This window comes from Ostrinia nubilalis, chromosome 6, assembly GCF_963855985.1.
Source record: "Ostrinia nubilalis chromosome 6, ilOstNubi1.1, whole genome shotgun sequence".
NCBI lineage: Eukaryota > Metazoa > Arthropoda > Insecta > Lepidoptera > Crambidae > Ostrinia > Ostrinia nubilalis.
The window spans coordinates 13,850,275-13,875,472 of NC_087093.1; the positions used below are offsets into that span (position 1 = coordinate 13,850,275).

A 25,198-nucleotide genomic window follows, 5' to 3' on the forward strand; every position below is an offset into this window, starting at 1 on the left:
TTATAACTGCCCCATTATAAATTTTATAATATTATACATATAATACAAAGCTACTAAAGCACAAAATCTTTTCGAAACGAAAAGCCAAATTAAAGGAGCTATTCCGCAGTTTTCTTTTCGAAGCGATAACATCAAGGCACTTATATGCAAACGGCAGCCCATAAAGCTGGTTTCACACTGTCTGCAAGAGGCGGTAGAGATTGAATAAAGCACACAATTAATTGCATCGTACCACTAGATGGTTACGGTACTTTAGAATCACCACTGTCGGCGCTCTATACTCGGGTTGCAGGGTTCGTAGGTTTTTAGAAATAAAAGTTCATATAGACTAGTCAGTACGCAACCTCGGTACCGGTCGGACGCCTTGAAGGCCCATCCTCGCGCTTACACAATACAGTTACCGTCTTACCAGTCTATATGAACTTTTATTTCTAAAAACCTACGACAGTGACCATATTTGGTCATATCACACTCTTGAGAATATAACAGAACTAACTGGGTTCAAAATCAATGAACCATAGATTAAGGGTTACGATAGGTTGGATTTCAATTTGTAGGTCTCTCATAGGATAGAATTTACTGACTGAATCGAGTTTTGCTCGTTGTTTTGGGCCTGAAATATTAAGCTAGGTATGTAACAAAGCGGTGACTTTCTCTGCTTGTTATCTCTATCCGAGTCGCATGAAACCAAATACATGTTGTCGTTTAAAAGACAAAATTAAATATATGTCTAGGCTATTAGAGATTGTAAGTTGGTAAAAAAAGCCCTAGATGTTGTCTTCGCCGTCATTAAAGCACACAGTGTGCACCAGACCCAACACTGAGCCCGTACTCACAACGGAACGCTAGTTCCCGCGGAATAGATAGGAGAAGCGGCAATATGAAAAATAAATGTCTGCGAGAATCAGAGTGGTAGCCTCACGTCCGCGGGATATATTCGTCGCATTTGCAGCCGCGGAACTGCCAAATTGCATATCGATATGGGCACCAGCCAGCCTTGTTCGGCGGGGATATAAAAGCCCTAGAACTGGTTCATGATAAACAATTTATCATCAGCCTTAGTAGTCCAGTCAGGGGAGAAAAGTTCTTGAATGGCGATCACGTATCGGAATACGTAGCGTAGCCGCGTAGTAAGGCCTCTCATTCGGTGGTTTAAAGATCAGATGCGGGTCGGGAGATTGTTTTTGTTTTTTTATTGATGCGGGTAGACCGGTCTTTGCGGAAATCTGTGGGATAGGCCAATAGACAGCATATGCTTGAGACGACAATGGCAGTCCACTGCAGGACGTAAGCCTGCTCCAAGAAAAGATCACCAACACTATGTTATTTGATGGCGTATAAAACTAAAATCGCTTTCTGTTCCCAGTTGTTTATAGGACTCCGCACACAATCAATCTTATTGAGCTAGCCTTATTTTTTATACAGAGATAAATAAGTTCTAGAACGGGTCCTTTTCTTATCACTCCATATTTTTATTTCACATCACATCATTTTACCGAAGTCAGCACTATAGCTTCGGCGCAGTGCCGATCACTGACGTTTGTCAACAAAATGGTGCTTGACTCTTGAGACAGGATTGTTAATGACATTGAGCATACATTCTCATTTTTTTAAATACCTTCGCGAAGTAAAACTTCTGTACGTAGTACTTATTATTATTCTGTGGTATTTTTAAGATAATAATATTTTATCTCATTTAAACAGATATTCAAAACAAAATATTTGCATTCAGCCACCATGACGAGTTTTACCCAATTATCTCGAGTTTCGCAAAGATAATGCCTAGGTGACTAAGTCGAGCGGTCATTAGCCTGTAAGGCTCTTACGTAACGGCAGAAAGTAACAATCACTTTCTATTTCTAGACTTTTCACTTTGACTTTACTTTCACGTCACGTGATTCTGAGTAGGGATGGGTATTCTCCTGAAAAGGTAGATTTTTGAATCGATTTGAATTGCAGGTACCTAAATGCTGATATAACTCGTGTAGAGTGAAAGTTAAACTTAAGAAAGATTAAAAAAAAAGGCTGGTTGGATGCAGGACGCTACCAACCGGGCGATGTGGAAATCATTGGGGGAGGCTTATGTTCAGTAGTGGACGTCCTGTGGCTCAAATGATGATGATATAAAACATTTTTTTACTACCCAATTGAAAAACTGTCATAACAGAGAAAATCAACTTTTAAAGATATGATATTGGAACGAAATTGAATCTTGATGTGCCGTTGTCCGTAATAATACGTCACATTGCGTGGCATACTGAAGCGTGACTGAAGATGCCAATATGAGCACACTGCCTTACTTTGAATTTTTTTCAAAGGAGGTCGATGCACTGCCGTTCCTCGTTCGCGTAATGTCACGTGACTTATCTACCATCTCAAACTCTTACGCTACACAAAGCAGCAAAATGATACAGCTATTTACTTTTTAACCGACTTAAAAAAAGGAGGAGGTTATTATAGGTATAGTCGCTATCCTACTGCAAAATGACAAACCTTATTTTATTTTTAAGTTGGTTAAAAATAGGACAAACATTCTTGAATTGTTTTTTAACGTTTATTTTTAAGTTTTTGTTTGAATATGGTTTTAAATATGGACATTTGATCATAATATTACAATATTTAATTTTTAGTTTAAGCTGGCTGGGGCATCAGCAACAATATCGATTGTTGATTTAAGGTCAAAAGAACACCATAACTTGCGTAAATTCCTTACTTATATTCTACATAACCGGTCGCTAAATACCCACCATAAATATAATTACAGCAAGTGACGTCAAAACCTCAAGGTTCAAGGTTTACAATAAACTGTCAGCTTTAAATTTATTGGTTTATTATTTACCATACATCATTATTATGACTGTGTCAGAATTAGTAATGGATAATGGTAATGATGCTTTCTTACATAACATTGTGTTAAAGCTGTATACGAATATACGATCAAACTCCATGGCCGCCCCTGGGGCCCTGGCCACTAAGAAACTTTTTTGTTTTTTAAACGGTTTTAAAAACTAAATGTGACAGTCATTTGTTTTCGCTTTAGGTTTTCGCGCACTTTAATTACTGTACAGGCGACACAGCATATCAGATATTTTAATGCAAAATCTCTCTTAATTATAACTACACAAGACGCAACTGTTTTTAACTTGTTTTTGTACGACATAAAATGTCAATAATGTTTTTACGCCGGCACTGTAGAGAAGGTAGCAAGAAGGCGCTGGATGCCGTTTGATGTGGAAGTCATTGGGGGAGGCCTATGTTCACGTTCAGCAGTGGACGTCCTGTGGCTGAAATGATAATGATGTTAATGATGACTGTAGAGAATAAAACCTAAACCTTAGGGTACATAAAAAGTAGCCTAGTGTCCTTGTATTTTTATTTTTGCTTCTCTATTTAAATGTAAAGCGCATAAATGTGACACGTAATACATCGTGTCACATTTATGCGCTTTGTTTAAAGTTTTAACACCTTTGCTGCGGCAGTAACTTTCTAATACTTTTCATTCCTTCGGTACAAGGTCAGTAAACCTGGTATTAAAACTTACATTGTGACGGCACAAGGCTTAAAGACCTTGTAATATTTAAGATATATTAATTTTATTTTTGGCTTCATGTTAATAGATATTGTGTTTTTTTTCTTTGAATATTAATAATAATGCATTTATTGATATACACCTAAAGGCGTTCGTGAATAACTTGTTTAGTATAAAAATTATAGCTATATTCAAAATACAAGGCTTATGCACCTTGTGCCGCACTGAAGTAGGGAATTCTGGTGGGTATTCTAGGGATGTGAAATACAAATATCGATAGTTTAAATTAAGTTTTAATAAAAAATTTAAAAAGTAACAAACAAACATGTTTTAATAATTTAGTCTAAATATTTTATAAATAAGACATACGTGCATAAATACTTAAATAAGCTATATTTGAAGAAAACATATTATTTAATAACATTTAGTTACAACTTCAAATGTTTGTCACCAAAAACATTATTTAAATTAGCAATAAATCGTGTAGCAAATTAAATTATAATCAATTTGCAGTTTTGATTTTGTTTGTTTCTCTTGACGCCATGTCGACATGTGCGTTTCTTACGAATGCGAGGCAACACTGGCTGCACGAAGCTAGCGTGGGGTGCGGTACCAGGTGCGCGGGGTACAAGGTGCTTCGACCTGGTTTCGCATTGTGAAGACATTTTATTACTTCCGTGCGGTACCAGGTCTAAAAACCTGGTATTAAGGTAGGTACATCATTGGATTCTATTTTAAGAATACATGATAGATATATATTCATCACTTTCCTACACTGGACCCAATTGAAGTTATGCCCTTCGCACGACGAGGAAGACTATAATTTTCTTTGCCGCACGGTAAGCGAGACGTACACAAGGTCTATAGACCTGGTTTCGCACTCAACGTGTTAAAATCAATGTGTAGTTACTTGTAAACCAATGTATTGTATATTATATGTATATTGTATACCTAGTTATAATTGGTACATTTTGCAACCAAAAAGTATCTAGACAGTGCAGAGCTGTATAGTATAGTCGGGGCCTCAGCCCTTTTGAGGAAAAACAATAACAACAAAAGAAATTCAACATATTGAACTTAATAAAAATAAGTTCTAAAGCCAGTTTTTGTGATATCTCGTCGTTAATTTAAATGTCAAAATGTTTTTTCTCTTTTGGCTTATACACTGACGTCAGAACCAAAGTATCATTTATTTTGTTTTAATTACGAGAAAAGTCTAGAATTGTTTAGTACCTACCTAAGTAGGTAGGATAATGTCGCCTTCATATAACTATTCACTACAAAACGAAGGATGAAACAGTGGACACAACCCTTAGTCAAGTCAAAAAAAAATATTTTCGTACGCGTGAATCCCGTTTTACCCCTTAGGGGTAGAGTTTCGTAAAATCCTTTCTTAGCGGATGCTTACGTTATAAAATTTACCTGCATGCCAAATTTCAGCCCGATCCGTCCAGTGGTTTGGGCTGTGCGTTGATAGATCACTATGTCAGTTAGTCAGTCAGTCAAATTTGAGTTATGTATAGTATAATTTAGATTATTTATTGTCCCGTAATAACGAATGAAACATCGTTGAGACTTCTAGTGTTTTCCTAGAGCCAAGTTGTTTAGGATGCGTTCGGCGCACCCGCCGCAAGTCGCCTCCACGGGTTTTATTAATTTTTCCATACATAACGAGCGCAGCCACTCGCAGTTAACGCTAGGGCTGTGAATTTTCCTACGTTTATAAGAACAAATAAACTTCTCTTTTGTTTTATTTACCTCTGGTAAATCACAAATAGTTGTCCTTCTTGAATTAATTTAAACAGGTTTTAACGCTAATATTGAAATATTACCTATATTTGCCTAACGTTTCGACCGGGTTGCACCAGCCGTGGATATATTAATTCAATTATGCAACGCGAAAGTTTAAAATTAGTCGTCCTTCTGATGATGAAACTTTTCTTAAGATATTTTTTTAAATAACAACATCTTTGTATTTCGATAGTTGAAGGTAAGATAGCTATTTTCTTTTAGTTAAGGATTCCGGGAAAAGCTCGCTTTCATCTTACGCCTGCTATTCACTTCATCAGGTAGGTAACAAGTCTTTAAAGGATACAATGGACATAATTATAACTACAGGGTGTTGATTTCAATCCTCGCCATATTTATTTAGGTGATCTATTATGACTTATAAAAACGTATTATCCACCAAAAAAAAAAAAGGATTTTAGCGAATATTTTCATCATCACTGTACTGTGGCTTGCAATATTGCAATACGTTTACACTGCGGCACCATCGAGCTACGCGGATCGCTCGCTTATCATGTCGGATAGCCTACTGAAGAAGCCACGTAAAGTAGGTAGTGTAAATTGGTATTTTTCTTTGACTAACTAAAGTTAAAGTTCGTTTTAATTTCTTTTCGGATTATTATTTTTTTGCTGATTCGTGATCAGAATAAACTACTTAATCAACTCCCAAAATATGGCGAGGATTGAAATCAACACCTTGTATAAGTGTTTATTCAGTGCAGTCAGTGAACAGAATACTTACTGGCTAAGTGAAAAGAGAGTTCCTTTGTGTTTGTCTTACAACGATTCACGCTTCAGAAAGGAGGCTTCCGGCGACTGGGACCGCAAAAAACTGGGACCGCGGTCCCAGTCGCCGGATCCGTAAAAAATAAATAATTTTCTTCCGGCAACTGGGACCACTCATAGATAACTTAGAAAAATATATTATTCAGGCCAAAATCGGTACAGTCATACGAAAAATCATTGACTTGTTCTAGACATGATTTTATACTATGCGCTTAGCAATAAGTAGATTAAGCTAGGCCATTTTTACATACATTAATACAAATACTAATATTGGACTGAATACTTTAAAGCATTTTCTACCAGTAAATAATTATTTACTGAATTTCATGTATGTAGTACAACATATTTTAATGCTTATTATTTTTCCCCTTAGAATTTACTATAAATCCACTATAAATCTACTATAAGTACTATAAATCAAACGACTAATTTTTAATTAAATCAGTATAACTTTTTTCCCCAGACACTCAAATAGTACAATGTATTTTATCTTTTCTTTCAAGCGGTAGGGTCATTTCGCCTGTTCGCGTCCATCGCCCAATTCGCGTCCATTTTGCCGATCTCCTTTTAAAAATCCTCGAAAACATGTCAACTAACACACCAATCAAACGAAAAGTAATTACCGCTAATACGTCAATGTATAAGAGGCACGCACACATAGACAAAAGTCCTGTGCGTCCAACCATTCCTGTTTAGAAAAATAGTTAGTCTCGGCTGTTCAACAAGGAAGCTCACACGCGATGCATGTTTAGATAAAAATTAGTGTGCAGCGGCGTGTTTGATGGTAAGTTTTATATTGTTTTATGTGAATTTTAGGATAGATAGCTATTTCTATAGTTTAATGATGAAAAAATGTATAATGTTTATTATGAATTTGGTAATGTTTTTTATATTTAATGAATAAAATAAGGTGGACGCGAATTACTACATCGATTTTACAAAACTTCCACTTTGCGTCCACAATGGACGCAAACTATACCTATCCTCTATAATAATAAACCAAATTGCGTCCACTGTTTTCGTTAAATACTTGCTTATAAAAAAAAATTAAAACATACTGTTTAATATTAATTTGTATAGGTAAGGTCATTTTAAGAATACAAGTTCGCCCATCTGACCCTAAGTGAGCTACTTTTATTTTAATTGATATTTTTGTTTTTGTTAATTTTTTTCCAAAATTTGACCTAAAAACTGCCTAAATTTTTTTCTCGCGTGTTTTTAACCGCTTTTGTTATTTGATATTAATATCGAATATGCCTTTAGTCAAATAAATTCAATTTCAGATCCAGATAATGATTGGATAGCTAGTTACGAGCCGCGAAAGTTTAACAAAGGTACAAACCACGATAAAAATTTCAACTTGGAATTCGATTTAAAAAAAATTAAAGGTGATAGTGGATTGCCAATGATCATAAAAACATCTCTAGCTTCTCTTCTTTCCAATGATATGTCACGTCATGTAGTATATAGATATTGAAATTCGTCAAAAATTCAAAGTTTAGGGAAGAAAATGGAACAATAATACAAAAGTAGTTGAATGGCTTCTTAACATTTCTAAATGTGAATTTCCAGTAAAAAGCAAGAATTGTTGGATACTGTTCAAAAAATAATTCGAGACGGAGAGTTTAAAAATAATTTCAAAGATGATCGTCCAGGTCAAAAATTGTTTGAAAAATGTTTGGCCAGAAATAAAGAATTTTTTACTTAAAACAATGTTGAGAAGAATTATTTTTATTTTTTAAAGTGAGTTTTAAACGATGATAATGTAGTCCAGTCAATAAAGCATTATAGATGGAAAACTGTAGAACACAATTTCTGACTTCAGGACTTTATTTAGACTAGTTAGGAGGTGAACATAGCAAAAGTCCCCGCCCTTAGCCCTTGAGCCGGCGGGGAGAGGGGGGTTTAAAGGTGCCACTTTTCGGTTTTTCGCTTAATCCTTGGAAACTATGCGTCCTAGTGACATAACTACTTTGAACCAAAAAAAGCATATTCAATTTGCTACAGATGAGATAGACAAGTTTTTCTATAAATTGTATAGTTTTCGCGGCATCTGCTCTAGAAGGTCTGTAATATTGGAAATTTTATTTTTGTCTTACATGTTACCATCAGGAGAAAATCGACTAAATCAACATTGAGCAATCATTCTAGACATGCGGGAGCATGTTAAGCCTAGTTCCAGCGAGGGGACTACACCGTGCGTATATTTAGACGAATCACTTTGAGCCACTTTTTGAGTCCTCATCACTCAAAAACTACTGTGCATTAACACTTCAAATTTGGCTCATGTGTTGAGACTTACAAGATATACATCAGTTTCAAATTTCATAAATCTGCCTCAAACGGTTCATTAGATATTGACGTCCAAAAATCTACATGTCTGACCTATAGACCAAATTCTAACCACTTCCAGATGACCTCGAAGGTTCAAATTTGGCATCCAGAAAGGTAGTTATGTAAATACAAAGGAACAAATAAAAAACCAGTAAATTTTAACATTTCACATGTGATAGATAGTAGTGCTCTAAATATCGATTTTTGAACGTCAATACCTAAATAACCGTTTGAGGTATATTTATGAAATTTGAAGCTGATGTACATCTTGCAAGTCTCAATACATGAGCCAAATTTGAAGTGTTAATGCACAGTAGTTTTTGAATGATGAGGAGTCAAAAGTGGCTCTAATTGGTTCGTCTAAATATACGCACGGTGCAGTCCCCTCCCTGGAACTAGGCTTAACATGCTCCCGCATGTCTATAGTGTTTGCTCAATGTTGATTTAGTCGATTTTCTCCTGAAAGGAACATGTAAGACAACAATAAAATTTCCAATTTTACAGACCTTCTAGAGCAGATGCCGCAAAAACTATACAAGATATAGAAAAACTTGATTGTCTCACCTGTAGCAAATTGAATAAGCTTTTTTTGGTTCATAGTAGTCATGTCACTAGGACGCATAGTTTCCGAGGATTAAGCGAAAAACCGAAAAGTGGTACCTTTAAACCCCCCTCTCCCCGCCGGCTCAAGGGCTAAGGGCGGGGACTTTTGCTATGTTCACCACCTAACTAGGCTAAATAAAGTCCCGAGGTCAGAAATTGTGTTCCATGGATTTCTCTCTACACCGTCGTTAAGGCATTCATTGACTGGACTAATGTTGATTTTTAATAATTAAGTTTATTGTTAAATAAAGAAATAGTTCAAATACAATCTTTCTTTATTAATTCTTAAAAATATCACCCCTATATTCCTTTTCTAAGCTGCTGGACGCTAAATGGTCCACGGGTGGACGCAATTTGGATTTTGTGGACGCAAACTGGGTATAACGCCTAATTCTGAAGTTTATCTATTTAAAAAGAAAACGCAAGATGTTTCTAATACAACTGAAAGTTAATCTTAAAATAGAATATATAATGAACACATTACACAAAATTGTCATAGAAATGAGTGCTGGGGCATTTTTATTATCGCCGTCAAACTTGCCAACTGCACTAAATGGACGCGAACAGGCGAAATGACCCTATGAGATGACAAAAGAAAAATAATAAAAGTATTCATGTGGACAATTAATCCCGCGGTATAATTTTTGAGCAGTATGAGTTGACTAAAGCTTCGTCGATTTAAAGGTCAAGTAGCCGTTTTTAAATAAATATTTTATATTAATGTTAATGTTTTTAAATTAAAAAGGATTTTTCTTCAATTATTTTACCTAAAAAATGTTCGGGTGACTGTACATTTTTTTATTTCAGTTATCATTTACGAGTGGTCCCAGTTGCCGGAAGAATATTATTTAATTTTTAAGGATCCGGCGACTGGGACCGCGGTCCCAGTTAATTGCGGTCCCAGTCGCCGGAAGCCTCTCAGAAACAGAAAGCACAGCAGTGATAGTTCCGGCTTTTGTTGTTCGATAACATTACAAACAAAAGGTATTCTGTGGATAAAAAGTAGTTAGGCAGTACCTATTTTCTTTTAACTAATGACCAATTCGACATAAAGTATTCGGTTTATTGCGCGACTGACTGACTGACTGACTGACATAGTGATCTATTAAAGCACAGCTCAAACCACTGGACGGATCGGGCTGAAATTTGGCATGCAGGTAGATGTTATGACGTAGGCATCCGCTAAGAAAGGATTTTACGAAACTCCTAAGGGGGCAAAACGGGTTCCACGCGTACGAAGTCGCGGGCGGCCGCTAGTTTGAGTATAAAATATTATGAAGATTTATTGTTAAAAAGTATTATGAAAGTTTGTAGACAGAAATATCCGATCTGAATTTTCTTTTGTAGATGAATACCTACTTATTTGTAACTTTTACCGTAAGTTATTTTCAAAAGAATGTTTAAGTAAGATTTCTTTAGAATCAAAAGCTTGTTGAAAGTAACAAATAAGTGAAGTATCTAAGAAGTAAACAGAATTTTTCAGGCTTGAAAAATTGGATAAAACTCGAGCATGTTGTGAATTAAACTCGAATGTGAATCTACATTTAAGGTTCTTTCTTTAATGTAAACCCTTATGTTACCTTCTCATTTTAAATAAATAAATATTTTTGTCTTTATTTTTATGTTCACCCTTTGATACAGAGGTAGCCCTAACATAAAAAAATGACAAAAGTATTTATTTAAAAATAGGCACAGGTTACATTTTGCATTACAAAAGAATAAAAGCAAGATGTGTTAACAATAAAAGTAAAAAAAAGCAAGATGTATTATCAATAACAGTGGGCCCCAAACTAGGCATAGCCTGTATCTTGGTGGCCCAAACAGTGCAGTTTGCAAAATTAAAGTGACTGGCTGTAGTGAAACAATCTATTTAAAATAAAAAACAAATATTAAAATCTATTCAAATTTATGTATGCGAGTCATTTCTACTAGTATCTTAATATGTAAGTCTAGATATTAGCACGTCACAACCTTGTTCAATATACCACGCAATTTTGTATACCCATTCTTATAAGATACACCATACAAGAATGCATGGTAAATTCAGTGAACTGCTCCTGAATCGAATGTACCTACTACTACTATTTATATTTATTTATATTAACCGGCAGACAGTGTGACTGAGTTTGTTGCGGCGCTTCTTCTCAGCACTTGCCAAATGTTGGTTTCGAAGCGCTGGTAGGGTAAAAAGATTATGAGACATGTAGAGGCTCCTTAAGAGCAAAATGACGATTTGTAAAAACTATTTATTAGTCTAAACAAATAAAGAAATTTTGACTTTGACTTTGAAAAAAAAGGGAAAGAAAAATAATCTAAAAATGTATAAAACAGTGCGTAACATTAGAACACCAGCATATTAAATTATGCGGGTGCCGCTTCATCGCCTCTAAGGATCAAAGTCTGTCAGTTTTTTCTATGACACTAATCCTTCCTTTTTGTTTAATTTAAAAATAACACACTGTATAGTATCATTTTGCCGTTTGATACAGAGGCAGCCCTACCGTAAATCGCGCGAATGCCGCTAGAAGGCGCCGCAGTCGGTAATCTGCTGCAACGTGCGTACGGTTTCAATTTGCTCTAAACTAGGTTTGCTAAACTGCAACGTTGTTACACTGAGAGTTTTGCCGGTTTGTTCTGTTACATTTTGCTGGAGTTTCAATGTTACATTGCTGAAATTATGATTTTGGTATGTTCGGTTACCACTTTGTTGAGGGGTTTAAGAGAAATTATTATTGTTGTTACTTGTACTTACAATATAATCATAGTTTGACTTTACCATACCAGCTCTTCTTTGACCATGCAGTATTTTGTTAAGTAGGCATGCATAATGCACATTGCACATGTATTAGTTATAATAAGATCTTTATAAATGTCTTAGTATACAAAATACATAAATATTTTGCATTCTGGGAGTGGGTGGTCAATGCGAAAAAACGCTCAACGGTTGGAATGTGCAGGTGTCAAAATGTCCATACGGACCGGCTGTTAGTGTGGCAAAAACTAAGAACGTCAAAAAGTCCCAGTGTCAAAATGTACATTATTACCATGGTTACAATGGTTTAGTGACAAATGGTACACATCACAAAATACAAGTACAACAAAAGGTGTGATAGATAAAATGATCAACTGATATAATTGTGCTCATGATTAAATTAATAAAATTAAATGTCAAAATGTTCAATGTTCTTGTAGTCCAGTCAATAAAGAGTTTTTTTGACATTTTTACCTTGATGCATTTAAACACGTGTTCACGTTAGCTATTATACAATAAGACGCTTGTTCGAATAAACCCGAAGACATTTTAACTTCAGATCATTTTAACCATTGCTCATTTCGACGCTCATACTTTTTGCCACATTAACAGCCGGTCCGTATGGACATTTTGACACCTGCACATTCGTTGTTTTTTCGCATTGACTACCCACTCCCAGAATGATATTTTGAATTTGAATTTAATTTGGCGTTATTGATTTGCGTCTGCGCAAAGGTCGATAGTAATAATTAATCGCCTCTAAGGCTGAGTTGCAACCTTTTTTAACCGTAACAGTAACAATAACCGGTGCTTTTTGTATGGAGTTTGACAGATTTTTGGCGATTTCCAAAGTTAAAGTAGGTAAGATGGTGCAACTCAGCCTAAGGATCAAAGTCTGTAATTTTTAGGGTATTCATTGCTTTTTAAAAGCGATAAAGTTTGTGAGTTTTTATTACCATGTATTTTGTGATAATCATAAAATGATAATTACCCAATAATGTGTTATCAGTTATGTAGAGCTTGCCTCATACCTGTAATAAAAAGTTTCAATTAGTAAGAGATTCCAGTAATAAACATTATTTATTATTATGATGTAATATAAAAGTAAAAGTGAATTACGCGAATGCATATTACGTAGCGTTGTAGAAATAACAACGTGTATGAAATTGAAAGAAATATGAAGCTATTGACTACCTATAGAAGAAAGAAGGAAGGCAAGTTAGAAAGTGAGAAAAAAAAACTTCTTTTTCAATCTCCAAACCTTGTTGATTAAATAAAATACGGTTTAAAACTATGAAGTAGTATTTTTGAATTTTTAGGTTTGTAAATTTTCAGCTGCTATTTCATTTTTTACCAAAAAAAGTCCCGTGACTGCTTCTAAAATGCAAATTTGGTTTTATAAAAAGCTTCAAATTTTTCCAACCATGAAAATATGACCAGGTACACTTTGCAGTCTGAAATTAACTTTTATTGCTTTTCAGTGGTTAAATATGTCACGTACAACCTTACATTTCTGTGTAACATTATATTGTGGTTAAATTATGGTTGAGATTCGTTACAAATGGTAAGTAGTACATTTGCTAGTACATTAATGAAATATTTTTTCCATTGATTTTGTAGTTTAAAGGTTGATGGGGTCTGTATTTTCGCTCGAGTAAATCCCCATTTAGCATCGTGGGCTCCCCTACTATTATTTTTTCAGTTGTCTATGCCAAGTTATTTGTATGCTTGCAAAGATAACTAGCAATTTCCAGTGCTCTAGGTAAGCTAACTGTGCTTGTGTTAGTAGTAGGTTAACCACAATAGTCAGTGGTCGACGGGGATCGATCTAATGACCACAACGCCTTACTACCGACTTGATCTTGCTAACATAGTATAAAACAAAGTTATTTTTTTTACGCTTAGATTGTGAGTTTGTCAGTATGCTTAGATCTTTTGAAACGTGCACCGGATTTTAATGCAGCTTCTACCATATCAGATTCAAAAGTATGGAAAAAAGGTATAAATCATTAAAGATTTGTGTAAATTGGTTGAAATAATAATAATATGACGATGATTGTTGAAGAGGTCGGAAAAAATTAAGCGGTCGCGTCTTGGAGCCAAGTACATACATACTACTTACACTTGGATAGAGAGGATTCCGTACTTTTTTCATAAGTAGGTAATTGTTTAAATGTTTTTTTACCTGTGGGAACCTACAAGTTTACTTGTTGCCTAACTTTTCATTATTATACACTGTAAAACGATGAAGATAATAAACGTAAATAATAAACTCGTTTATGAAGATTTTTATCGTAAGTCCCACTTTTTAATGTTTGAAAAGATTTATAGAACACAAATAAGTTCCTAATATCAACCATTTCTTCCGTGAAAAGAACTCCCTAAATTTTATTTAGAACCAAAAGATACGGATCCCTAAAAGAAGGTGAACAAACTCGCATCCTTAAATTTTAATTGTGCCTGTTTTCGAAGCCTACTTCCTTCTTTGCTAGGGCGTGACAGTAATGTTTTTAATATTGACTTTAATTAAAGCGCTTCGAGGAAGCTGTTCGAAATGAGATGCCTAAAGGTCGAGGAAGTCGCCTATTGTAGATCCGAAAAGTCAATTATAAGTGACATCTGACCTTTTTTGGTGTGGAGAGTTTTTAAGTGTTATTGGTAGTTATCGTATACATACATAATTTGTTGTGAATGTTTTTTCTCCAAGTGAAGATTGGCCGGTTGACAGCTTTAATCATTCGGTATTGATATTTTTAAGTACCTGTTACGAGTAGGTATGTTCTTCTTTTAATAAGTATGCAAATAAGTCAGTTTTAAGGGCTAGATTGAAGTGTACTTTTTTAAAGTTCTGTGTCAATAACATCCGATTTGCACTGGAGGGAAGTCGAACCTTAATTTCGAACTCCTCCTATGTTCTTCTGATTAACTTCGTTGCAGGTCCAATGACAGTTTAACTTTCCCCCGGAACAACCTTGACCTTCACTGGTTGGGTTTTTATTGAAGTTCAAGCTGTGGATCTTGGCTACACACGAGAGGCAGGAATAGTTCCGTTTGTTGTCAACAACTAGGTACCCAATTGGGAATACCATCGCAGTGACAGTACAGCGTTTAAGCGCTGCAGTTTCAGCTACAATAGATAATCGCACGCAGCGTAATCGGTGCGATTGTCGGCGGTGTTTCCCGCCGGTTACGCGCCCTATTGTCGCCGCCCCGCCGGACTGACGGACGATTTGACGTTGAAATTGTTTTGAATACGCCGATATTTTCAAACATCGATAGTAATATTCCATTTGCTGTTTTTGAATCGACAGTGTTGTTTGTGTTTAGTGTATAAAATGTGAAAGATTTTCTCACTGTGTTTAGTTTAACCATAAAGCGCGAACTTGAGCTAATTGTATAAAAAAACTGCTTCTGTTTGTCGATTACGGTCATCACGGGCTTGTAATGCGTATTTGCTCCTCTCGCTAGCTTGCAATCGACTAAATGAGTTCTTAATTGATACTTTATGAGCCTTATCTTCGGTACAGCAGTGTAGTAGGTACGTAGAAGTCCCTATTCTCACACACGTATGTCTAACAAACTAATAAGCAGCGTATAACTTGCAACTTGCGTAACAACGCAAAATCTACAACAAGTAATAACTTCGAACTAATAGCTATACCTACATAACAAGAAGACACAACGGGAACAGAACTTTTAAATACGATAATCGTTATGAAAATAACAGGACATATTATAGAGACTTTTCTATAATAGTTACAATAACTAATCTTCATAACTTTCGATAGTCTACTATCAAGTTTATCCCAACCTAGAAATGAGATACCTATACGGAGACTTTGGTCCGGAAGATTTCCCCAACATTTCCAGACTCTGGTATTACTCCCAATTATTCCTAAAGAGTCTCAACTTCTGCTATTGGAAATATTTCCAAAACTGAACCATGTTTCCAAATGGTACATCTCTACGACCGCAGCCGGCGCAATATCTAAACGCAAAACGGCGTGAGCCCCGTACGCCGGCGTTTTCCGGCGTTTGCGCGATTCGGACCATTGTCACGCGTTCCGCCGAGCGACGCGACCGAATAGGCGGGAATTCGCCGAAACTTCTGACTCTGGTGGGCTTTACAATCTGCGAAGCCTATTCAGATTTAATTTACACGAACTTGTGAAAACGCTGTATCTAAGAGGAAAAATACTCACAGAATCACTGAAGAAAATGTGAAGGGAGCTCATTTGGGTCTCGCAATTTGCTGTGTAATAATTATGTTTTACTTTAATTTAAAAAAATCTAGAAGTTAAATGTGTATAGTATTAAAACATATTTGATTTATTATTATGCACACAAAATAATTCTGAGGAACAATCTTGTCAATTTCCACTTCAGTGATTAATTTTTATAACCTTCAAGATAAAATTATGTTTTCCAAACAAACAATAGCATTAGCAATGTTATGCTTATTTATTACAAGTAATAAGCAATGAATAAAGAAACACAACGCGTTGGGAAATATACTATTTATAAATGGCTTCCGTATTTTCCCAGTAATAAAGGAACAGTTAACTAATTAGCAAGGAAAACATCTGAGTAATTTTATTGCGTAATAAATTTACAATTAAGGAAATTCAATTTATACGTATTTATAACGAAGTGTAAGACGTACCTATTCCAGTTCCAAGAATCAAGCATCTCACGAACTATTTAAAAAGTAAGCAGTTGACATCATAAAAACAGTTTTATTTGTCCATGTACGAGCATGTATCAGATTCAGTAATTTACAGTATTGTCTTTATAGTCGACATCAGGTCATTAAAATTTGTTCTCCACTGCAGGAGAACGACTCTCTAAAGCCAGGTACTCATTAGCGAGCTGTAACCATAACCGTTGCATGCACTGTAACCAAAAAACATACCCCTTACTAATAAAAATTACACTCTCGTTGAACGTAAGGTGACGTTATTAGTAAGGGGGATAGTGTGTACGTGGTTCGCTATGTTTTTTGGTTACCTACAGTGCATGTAAAGGTTACTAGATTTAAAAATTACCCGGCTTAATTTACCACAAACGTAGTATTTTTTCCTAAAAATAAAATAAGAGATCAATTCTGAAATGGAATATTTTATATACTTCCAAGTATCTAACGCAAGTATTCACGAGCTAAGCGAACAATATAAAAGACGAGCGAAGTGAACAATGTACCCAAATCTTTCACACTTAGGTCTGAGACCCAGCGTGACTGATCACGCGTCACGCCGCACTAAATAACGGAGGGAAGCTAACACGCGGCAGACCAGTCATAATTTAGGAGTTCGGGACTGCTAGGCTGTTGTATGCCAAGTCTATTCTGTCAAAGGCGGAATGTACTGTTGAGGGCATGTCATGCCAAACACTATTAAAACCTATGTAGCCATCATAGGTGTGGTTTTGCAGCAAAATAGAACAGTCTGATGTCCTGTTAACAATGTAATGTGTTGTTCTTTACAGCCAAACAACGTCAAAGTGGACAAAGTCAAACGTTGCGGTGAAGATCCTTGGGGGTGGCCTTTGTCCAGCAGTGGACGTCATTCGGCTGAAACGAGAATCACTATTTCAAATTTACATTTCAAAACTTAAAAAGGTTCAAAACTTATATCATAAGAAATCTAAGTTTAGAACTCTACATTGGGAGAAATAGAAATAAATTTTAACAAAATCGTTCCTTCAGCGAAAGTTAGCAAAAGTTCCCACTTATTGTCTCATTATGGTAAACTTATCCTATAAACCCCCCTCAATATAATAATCTTCATTCATTACGCGTCTTTAGCTTGGGACAAACGAATCGGAATAATTAATAGTAAGACTTGTTAGTTCCGACCGCGTGGTTGAGCTCAACTCAAACAATAGGGCTTTGGCTCAATGGGGCAACTTTATTCATTAGTTATGTGCGCCCTAAAAGTCAAAAGTTGTTGCCGACGATTCCGATAGCCTACGCACGGAATTCTCATCTTCTCGAGTAGGGATGTGTTGAGTTTAAAAATCGATTTCTGGATCGATAAAGAGAAAAGACTGGTCATGACCACCGTTCGTTCGTTCTGGACAAAGGCCTCCCCCAAGGATTTCCACAAAGACTGGTCCTGCGCCACTCGCATCCAAGTACCTCCCGTGACCTTCACCAGATCGTCGGTCCACCTAGTGGAAGGCCTGCTCACGGTACGTCTTTTTGTGGTCGCCACTCATGAACTTTCTTCTCCCGTCATGACCATCATCCTTATCAGATTCTTATTTTTTCTGTGTAATGAAGAGACGATCATCTCTAATTTACCCCTTACTCCCCACTCACACTCTGGTCGGATAGCTTGAGCCTCCCCAAGATGTTCGCATTCCCATAGTCGTCTTTTACAAAATCCACGAGAAGAGATGAGTGGTCCTATTCTACTTTACCAGAACCGCAAAAAAACAAGTCAGTTAAATAATAAACTTTGTAATTAAATAAATTTGTTTTATGCAAATAAAGATATTTATTTATTAAAACCTTAAGAACCAGTTACGAAGATAACAAGCATTGATGATAGTGATGTAATATGACAGCTTGGTAGTTCGAAACAGCAGGTTATGAATGAGAATAGTCAGAAAAAGGTCATGCTTCACATCTCAGACTTACCTTTAACCGATTCTACAATACATAATCGACCGTATCACAAACCATCGATATTCAGATTGATCAATAACCCTCCCTAGGCCCTTGCCTTCTGCTTTTTATTTATAGTTCAATTTCAGGATCGAATTATGCGCAAGAATGTTCAAGGGATAGTTTTATTGAGAAAGTTTTTGCGTTAGAGACATCATTATTTTTTATTTGACATAACAACGTCGAAGATATATGTGTTCGTTACGTTAGCGATTGAGAATAAAACACAAGGTCGTATAGGCAATGAACAGGTTAAGAATTTTGTGGGTGTTTTGTAGTTAAATAATTGCTATTTTTTCATTTTTACCTAATTAGCATTACAATACTTGTTGATTCTAGTAACTACCTACTTATTGTGTGACAAAGTTAGAAAAGTTAAAAGTCTTCGTGTACCTACAAGTACATACATTATGTTCACACGCATTATACCTATTCTATGTGTGTTTACAACGGAAATATTTTATATTTCGTGTGGATTAATCCGAGCAGATTTAAAAGCCATTAGTAGATTGAAATACGGTGTTAAACTGTGATATTAGACTACCGTGATATTACCTAAACTTAGTAATAATATAAACTTGACTCTATTATTTTTCCATTATTGATACACAATAAAAGCCGAAGGTGGAAGCGAGTTTCACCTGACGGGCTAGGATGAGCGCCGTGATATACTTTATCGACAGCAAAATGTATAAGCAAAATCGATAAAATGGCGTGATAACCGCTTATCGCGGCGCGAATCCTAGGCCTACTAGAATCCTCAACCTCAAAGGAACTCTATCAAAATAAACAATGTTGTTAACATTTTGCTATGGTGACAGATTTAAGTAAGGAGATAAGATCGCCAGGCGGACTAAGAAGCCCAGAAACCGAGAACAAAATTTTACTCCCACTGAAACAGAACCCGGGACTTCTAGGTCGAAAATAAGTAGTCTTGCATCGACCACAGAGTCGGTTATGTTACCTCTATCCTACTAATATTATAAAGGTGAAAGTTTGTGTGGATGTTTGTTACTCTTTCACGCAAAAACTACTGAACGGATTTGGTTGAAACTTTACAGTTTTAATTTTTGTAACCCAGATTAACATATAGGCTATAATGTATGCCAATCTGTGGCACTAAATTTCACGCGGGTAAAGCCGCGGGCAAAAGCTAGTTTATAATCTTTCCAACGTGTGTCACAGTCAGGGTCACCAGTCAGGCCAGGGTCGGACTGACAGCGGCCCTTCGCTCAATGGTAATTCAACGATCCCCAAATTCCACTTTTCCACTGCAATCATAAATTCCTTTTAATTGACAGACAAGCAACTAACTTGTCTACTTTTTGAAAGTTATACCACTATAGTAGGTATAGAAGTTGTTGTTGGTAGTTTTTATTTTAGAAAGAGCTTAACAGAAATCTTAGATTGTTTCTTTGACTTGTCTGTCGGAAAGTGACTAAAAAACCACCATAATGGATTAAAAATTTAGGAGTGCAGCAAGCCTGGACGAGCAGTGTAAGTATTTTAATTCATTATGGTTCTGCAATAACATTTTAATCAAGGGCTGTTGGTGTCAATGGACTTTAGAATCGAAGTTGAATTCATGTTATTTTTTCCTCAATCCAGGTACAGAAAAATATTTAAAATACCTGTACGCTTAATTGGAGTATTCATTCAATCAGGTATGGTGACGTAAGGTGTTATTTAATTTACAGTGTTACCTAAATGTTTTGTGGAATTAATTAGTACATCATTATTACGAGTAGACTATTCGTGTAAGCACAGAATAATAATGTATTTAGGTGTAAGGATTGGTCACGCAACACGTTCATTGTTGTAAATTTATGATTAAAACTTGGTATACCAAATTATTATTCTCTTTCATCGCTACGCTAGCGCATTCAATTAGTATTTATTTATTTACTAGCTTGCCGCCCGCGGCTTCGCCCGCGTGGAATTGTGTCTGTCACAGAAAGACTTTATCGCGCGCGTCCCTGTTTTAAAAACCGGGATAAAAACTATCCTATGTCCTTTCCCGGGACTCAAACTATCTCTATGCCAAATTTCATCAAAATCGGTTCTGTGGTTTAGGCGTGAAAGCAAGACAGCAGAGTTACTTTCGCATTTATAATATTTAGTATAGTACCTAAGTATAGTATAGATTAGGTACACCAACAAAATCTATTGTACCCTAACAAAGTATTGCTCTATAAATGTAGAGTCTAAGCTCTAGATATAGCGTAATGAATGAGTATGATTCTTAATGTATATTCTGTCACGATATAAATTAAAATAATTAATAAGTACTGCTACAGAAGTTACAACTTAACATTATTTATACCTAGAACTATATGTATAGGAATAGCTGTATAAGTCTACGTCTACAAGTTTTGCAATAATAACTTATGCAAGTGGCTGCCTCTAATAAACGCAACGCTATGAAAAGTAGCTTTGGAAACGGTGCATCTTGTATTACTAAGATGTACGCTCCGTTGGATAGCCTTAATTAAAAAATAATAACAAAATGTCCAAGACTGTCAACTTGATCATCAATTCGAATTACATAAAGTTTTTAGAGTTTCTTGTGCTGCTTCTTCACACCACTGGCCCATTTATTGTCCCGAAGCAGGCAGGGTTAATACAGGGAGGAGTAAAAGTATAAAGCCTACTTGCAAAAATAAATTAGTTTTATGAGTTTTTTTACTAAAAGATAAAGTTATTGGAAATATAAACCAGTTGTTTGGTTTTAAAAAGAACATTTTTACATGTCCCAATTTATAGCATTAAGCCTGCTACTGCTTCGAGAAAATCCAGTGCTGATTTAATATAAAACAATTAATAATTCAATATCTTTAATAGGTTCTTCTTCCATTCTTGTGGCGGAGTTTTGGGCCGACGCTGTGTCGACAAGACAAGAAGAAGAATAACTTTATTGCTTCCATAAGATAGCAGTGTGTTATAATAAAGATCATTATGGACCCTGTTGGGCGCTGCAAATTAAAATATATGAGAGGAGTCAAAGTACATTGACGTAAACCCCATAAAATACATCCATGACACGATAGGCTTGTTATTTGGTAGCTCATATTAAATCCAGTTTGAAAATATATAAAATAATATGTATAAAGTTTATACTCGTATTGGCGTTGTGATTATAATCAGTAACCTAAACGATGTCACATTAATAATGTTGATTAGGTGTGTAACATCAGAAAATTTGTGTTTTGTGTACAATATACAACAAATCCAGTAGGTACACATTGATATTTGACTTTTGAAATTGTATGTTCGTTTGAGGTAAATTAATGACTTCCACTGTTGAACAAATGACACAGATTAATTTCTTAGGCTGAGTAGCACCACCTAACTTTGACCGTAACTTTAACGATGACCGATGTTTTTTGTATGGAGTTTGACAGATTTTTGACGTTTGTCAATGTTATAGTTAGATAGTGCAACCCAGCCTTAATGATTTTTAAATTAAACCGATCACGAAATCGAGGTTTAAAAAGGTCCTAACTACCTACTACTTATTAAATATGAAGCTTCCTGCATGTTCTTACATTGTTTTACATCAAGACAATTTTATAGACCGCCGATCAAGTTTGCGATTACGTAGCTTACATATACATAGCCTCGCACTACGCGTTGTAGCCAGCGCAAACCGGTCAAGTTCAAGTTATACTAACTACCGATTAGTGGTAGAATTACTTATTGACCTAGTAAAGTTTTCTTAGCCCTTAAATGCAGTTTGTGCGTGAAGGAATTTTTTAAAGGTTCAAAACTATGTCTTCAAAATACTAAAGACTCAAAACTAATTGTACGCATATATTTTATGTAGATTTTTAGCTTGAGTGATTATAGCAATGCTCAAACTAATAAATTGAGTTGTGAAAAATTTAGTTTTTTGTGGCTTTTAAGACCTTCACCTCTTGCATAACTAGTTGTGCATAATGAACTACATTTTTAAGCAAATCCTTTATCAGTAAGCCTTGTATCAGTTACATACAATTGTCTGCTGTGCCATCGGATTGTTCTGTGATTTATGAGTTTTTTTACACCTGTTTGAAAACTAAAACTAAAGAAGAGTTGTGAAAAGTTAACATTTTGTGGCTATAAATGTCTAAACGGTTTAGACTAAACCATAGGTATGTACATCCCTAGCAGTGCTATAAACCACATTTTTATGTTAATCCTCTATCATTATACCTTGTAATACCTAACCGTCTGATTTTTCAGTGATTTTTGAGTATTTTTACATCTGTGGGATGATGATATTTATATTTTGATGCTTTTATGATGTTGAATGTTGTTTGTGAACATATTGTGTTTATTTACTTTCCACATTATATAAATTACGTTAACTGATTAATTTTGCAAATATTATGCTGTTCGGCATTAATGAATGATGAATTGCCGTTTGACTTTTTAGTGTTGGTGGTTAAATTGTTGTGACCATATATTGAACTTTATTGAAATGACATAAAGTTCAAAACCAACGAAATATATTTTTTTCAAGGCCAGGCAAAGGATTTAGTATAAGATAATTTGATTAAAAACAATGTCAAAGGTCAAAATGTTAATTAAACGAGTCATATTAAACATTTTTTGTTATAATAGAATAACATCAAACCTATTGAGATAATTTATTGAATTATGTTAGTTGAGTTTAACTACTGATTCAGAAAAATTAATATTGATTTTACTGGTGGGATCAAATTTATTAAACCAAAACGTGTGTTTACTTCTTTATCTGTCTTTTTTGTTTATTGTTAAAAGAAAAAAAAAGTATACAAAGTATTTAGAAAAAGTACGTGCCTTTTTTAAGTAGATCCTATTAATATGACTCATATTTGCACCCAGCGTAGGAGATCTAGGTGCGTTTTTCTAAAAACTTGTTTCTATAGGACTTCGTTTTATTTGATTTTAGAATTGAAACTTGAGAAAAAAGAAATATGTTGAAGCGAACGAAGGATAAGAATGTTCTCAATAAAATACAAATACTTTCACCAAAGAAAACATTTCAAAAGTGCACTTCACTGACAAATGAAATATATCACAATTAATTTATGAAGCCATTATATTTTTACGTATTTCGTAACACTAACGATCTCGTTATCGTATAACAATTCAAAAATAACGCGATTCTTTGAGATGTTTCTTAGAGAATTGTATATTGGAAAAAAAAGATAAGACCCTTTTCATTATTTCTGAGAACAGGTAACAAAGTACCTTAATTTTATTTGTAAATATCGTATAGAAGAGGCAATACGGGCTTTTTTGTTAAATAAACGCTGCCTATATGCACGCATGCATGCTTTGTGGTGCACTTTGATGCAGTGCTGTGGAACTTATAAAAATTGTCAACTCGAGTTTGTCATAAATATTGAGAAAACTAACGATTTGAACATGTAAATCCTTTTGTAAGTTGAGGGCACATTCTTATAACATCCTATTCGCATTACAAAGAACTAACTAAAGGAACGGCCTTGCCTTTTTATCCTGTAGATGCTTATGTTAAAATAACTGGGATCATCTCTTACCTTTATGTGAACTAACGGTGTATCCAACGTCTTCAAAGAGAATGTGGACCGGCGGTCTCTTAGCCATGCGATTGAGGGCCTTTAAAGTTGACCCGGCTCTTTCTAAAGCAGCTGGCGTCCATTGGCTTTCCTGGATTGGAGTTGGAGTCTCTAGTTCTAAAGGATTAGGGGGAGACGATGCACCGTGAGCTAAAGCAGCCCCCGCGATAGCTCGGCGAACTAGAGGCACATTGACAGACATTGTTTAGTAAGAACTATATCACATCACAAAACAAAAATAAAAAGTTTCGAATCCACTCAAAATAAATTTAAAATTTTGAAAAACGAATTAGAATTCAAGAATTCAAAAGTTGTCATTCAGTTTTTTCCGAAAATACTGGCAGCTAAGAATTTAGAAATAAAACTCGCGCGTTTGCCGACTGTCATCGCGCATGGTTCGTGCGCAGGCGTCGCGTCGGGCGTGCGGTCGACGGCAGAGTCGCAGAATGACTAACAACACTATTATACAACTTATTTACTACGCGATGCAATTGCAGCCTATTAGCCGGGTCGTGATATTTAACCATCTAAGCACCAGCTTTCAATTGGTAATTAGCTCGATATGATACTAACGGTCGTGTAACAGTTGCACAATTTGTTTATGTCCAATCCCTTTCTAATTAAATGAGATGTTTTCGGTACCTAATGGTTAAATGTTCATCAATATTTTTTATAATTATTTTTTTGGTTTTTGTGTGGATGACGTCAAAACATTAGCAGCAAGACCAAATAACATTGAAGAGGAAAATGTCAGTCACTCAGTCGTCAGCATAGCAGCTTCTCTCACCATAAAACTAATAACAAATTGGTATGTGGTTCATTGACTTCATTGTAAACAAAACGTCATTATGGCAGAAAAATATACGTCGCTAAATATTGACAACAACCTAGATGATTCATATTTGGTATTTTACGATGTTTAAAAAATACGTTAAGAGAAAACAATCATATTCGTATTTGCTTCGCCCTTACATGTAGATAGAGTTAAATGTAAGTACACAAGTACCATGCTAATTAACTACGAAAATATATTTTGACATTAAGTATGCATGACAGAACCAAACGTGTCGAACAATAGTTTTTGTGGTAATTAGCTAAGCATCGATGGCATGCTGCTGGATGCATTGAGTAAGGTCAGTGAAGTCGTTCGTCAGCTTCGTCACGAAACTGATTTT

The 25,198-nt window shown here is 35.4% G+C and overlaps 1 protein-coding gene across 1 annotated transcript in view; it reads right to left on the reverse strand.

Moving 5' to 3' along the window:
- Positions 1 to 24,343, reverse strand: part of LOC135072674 (ATP-binding cassette subfamily G member 4-like) — a 109,732-nt gene extending 85,389 nt beyond the window's left edge. The window contains exon 1 of the mRNA XM_063966682.1: positions 23,985 to 24,343. Coding sequence (XP_063822752.1) covers positions 23,985 to 24,225 — 241 coding nt within the window. The 5' untranslated portion in view covers positions 24,226 to 24,343. The remainder of the gene's footprint in view (positions 1 to 23,984) is intronic.
- Positions 24,344 to 25,198: the final 855 nt, after the last annotated feature.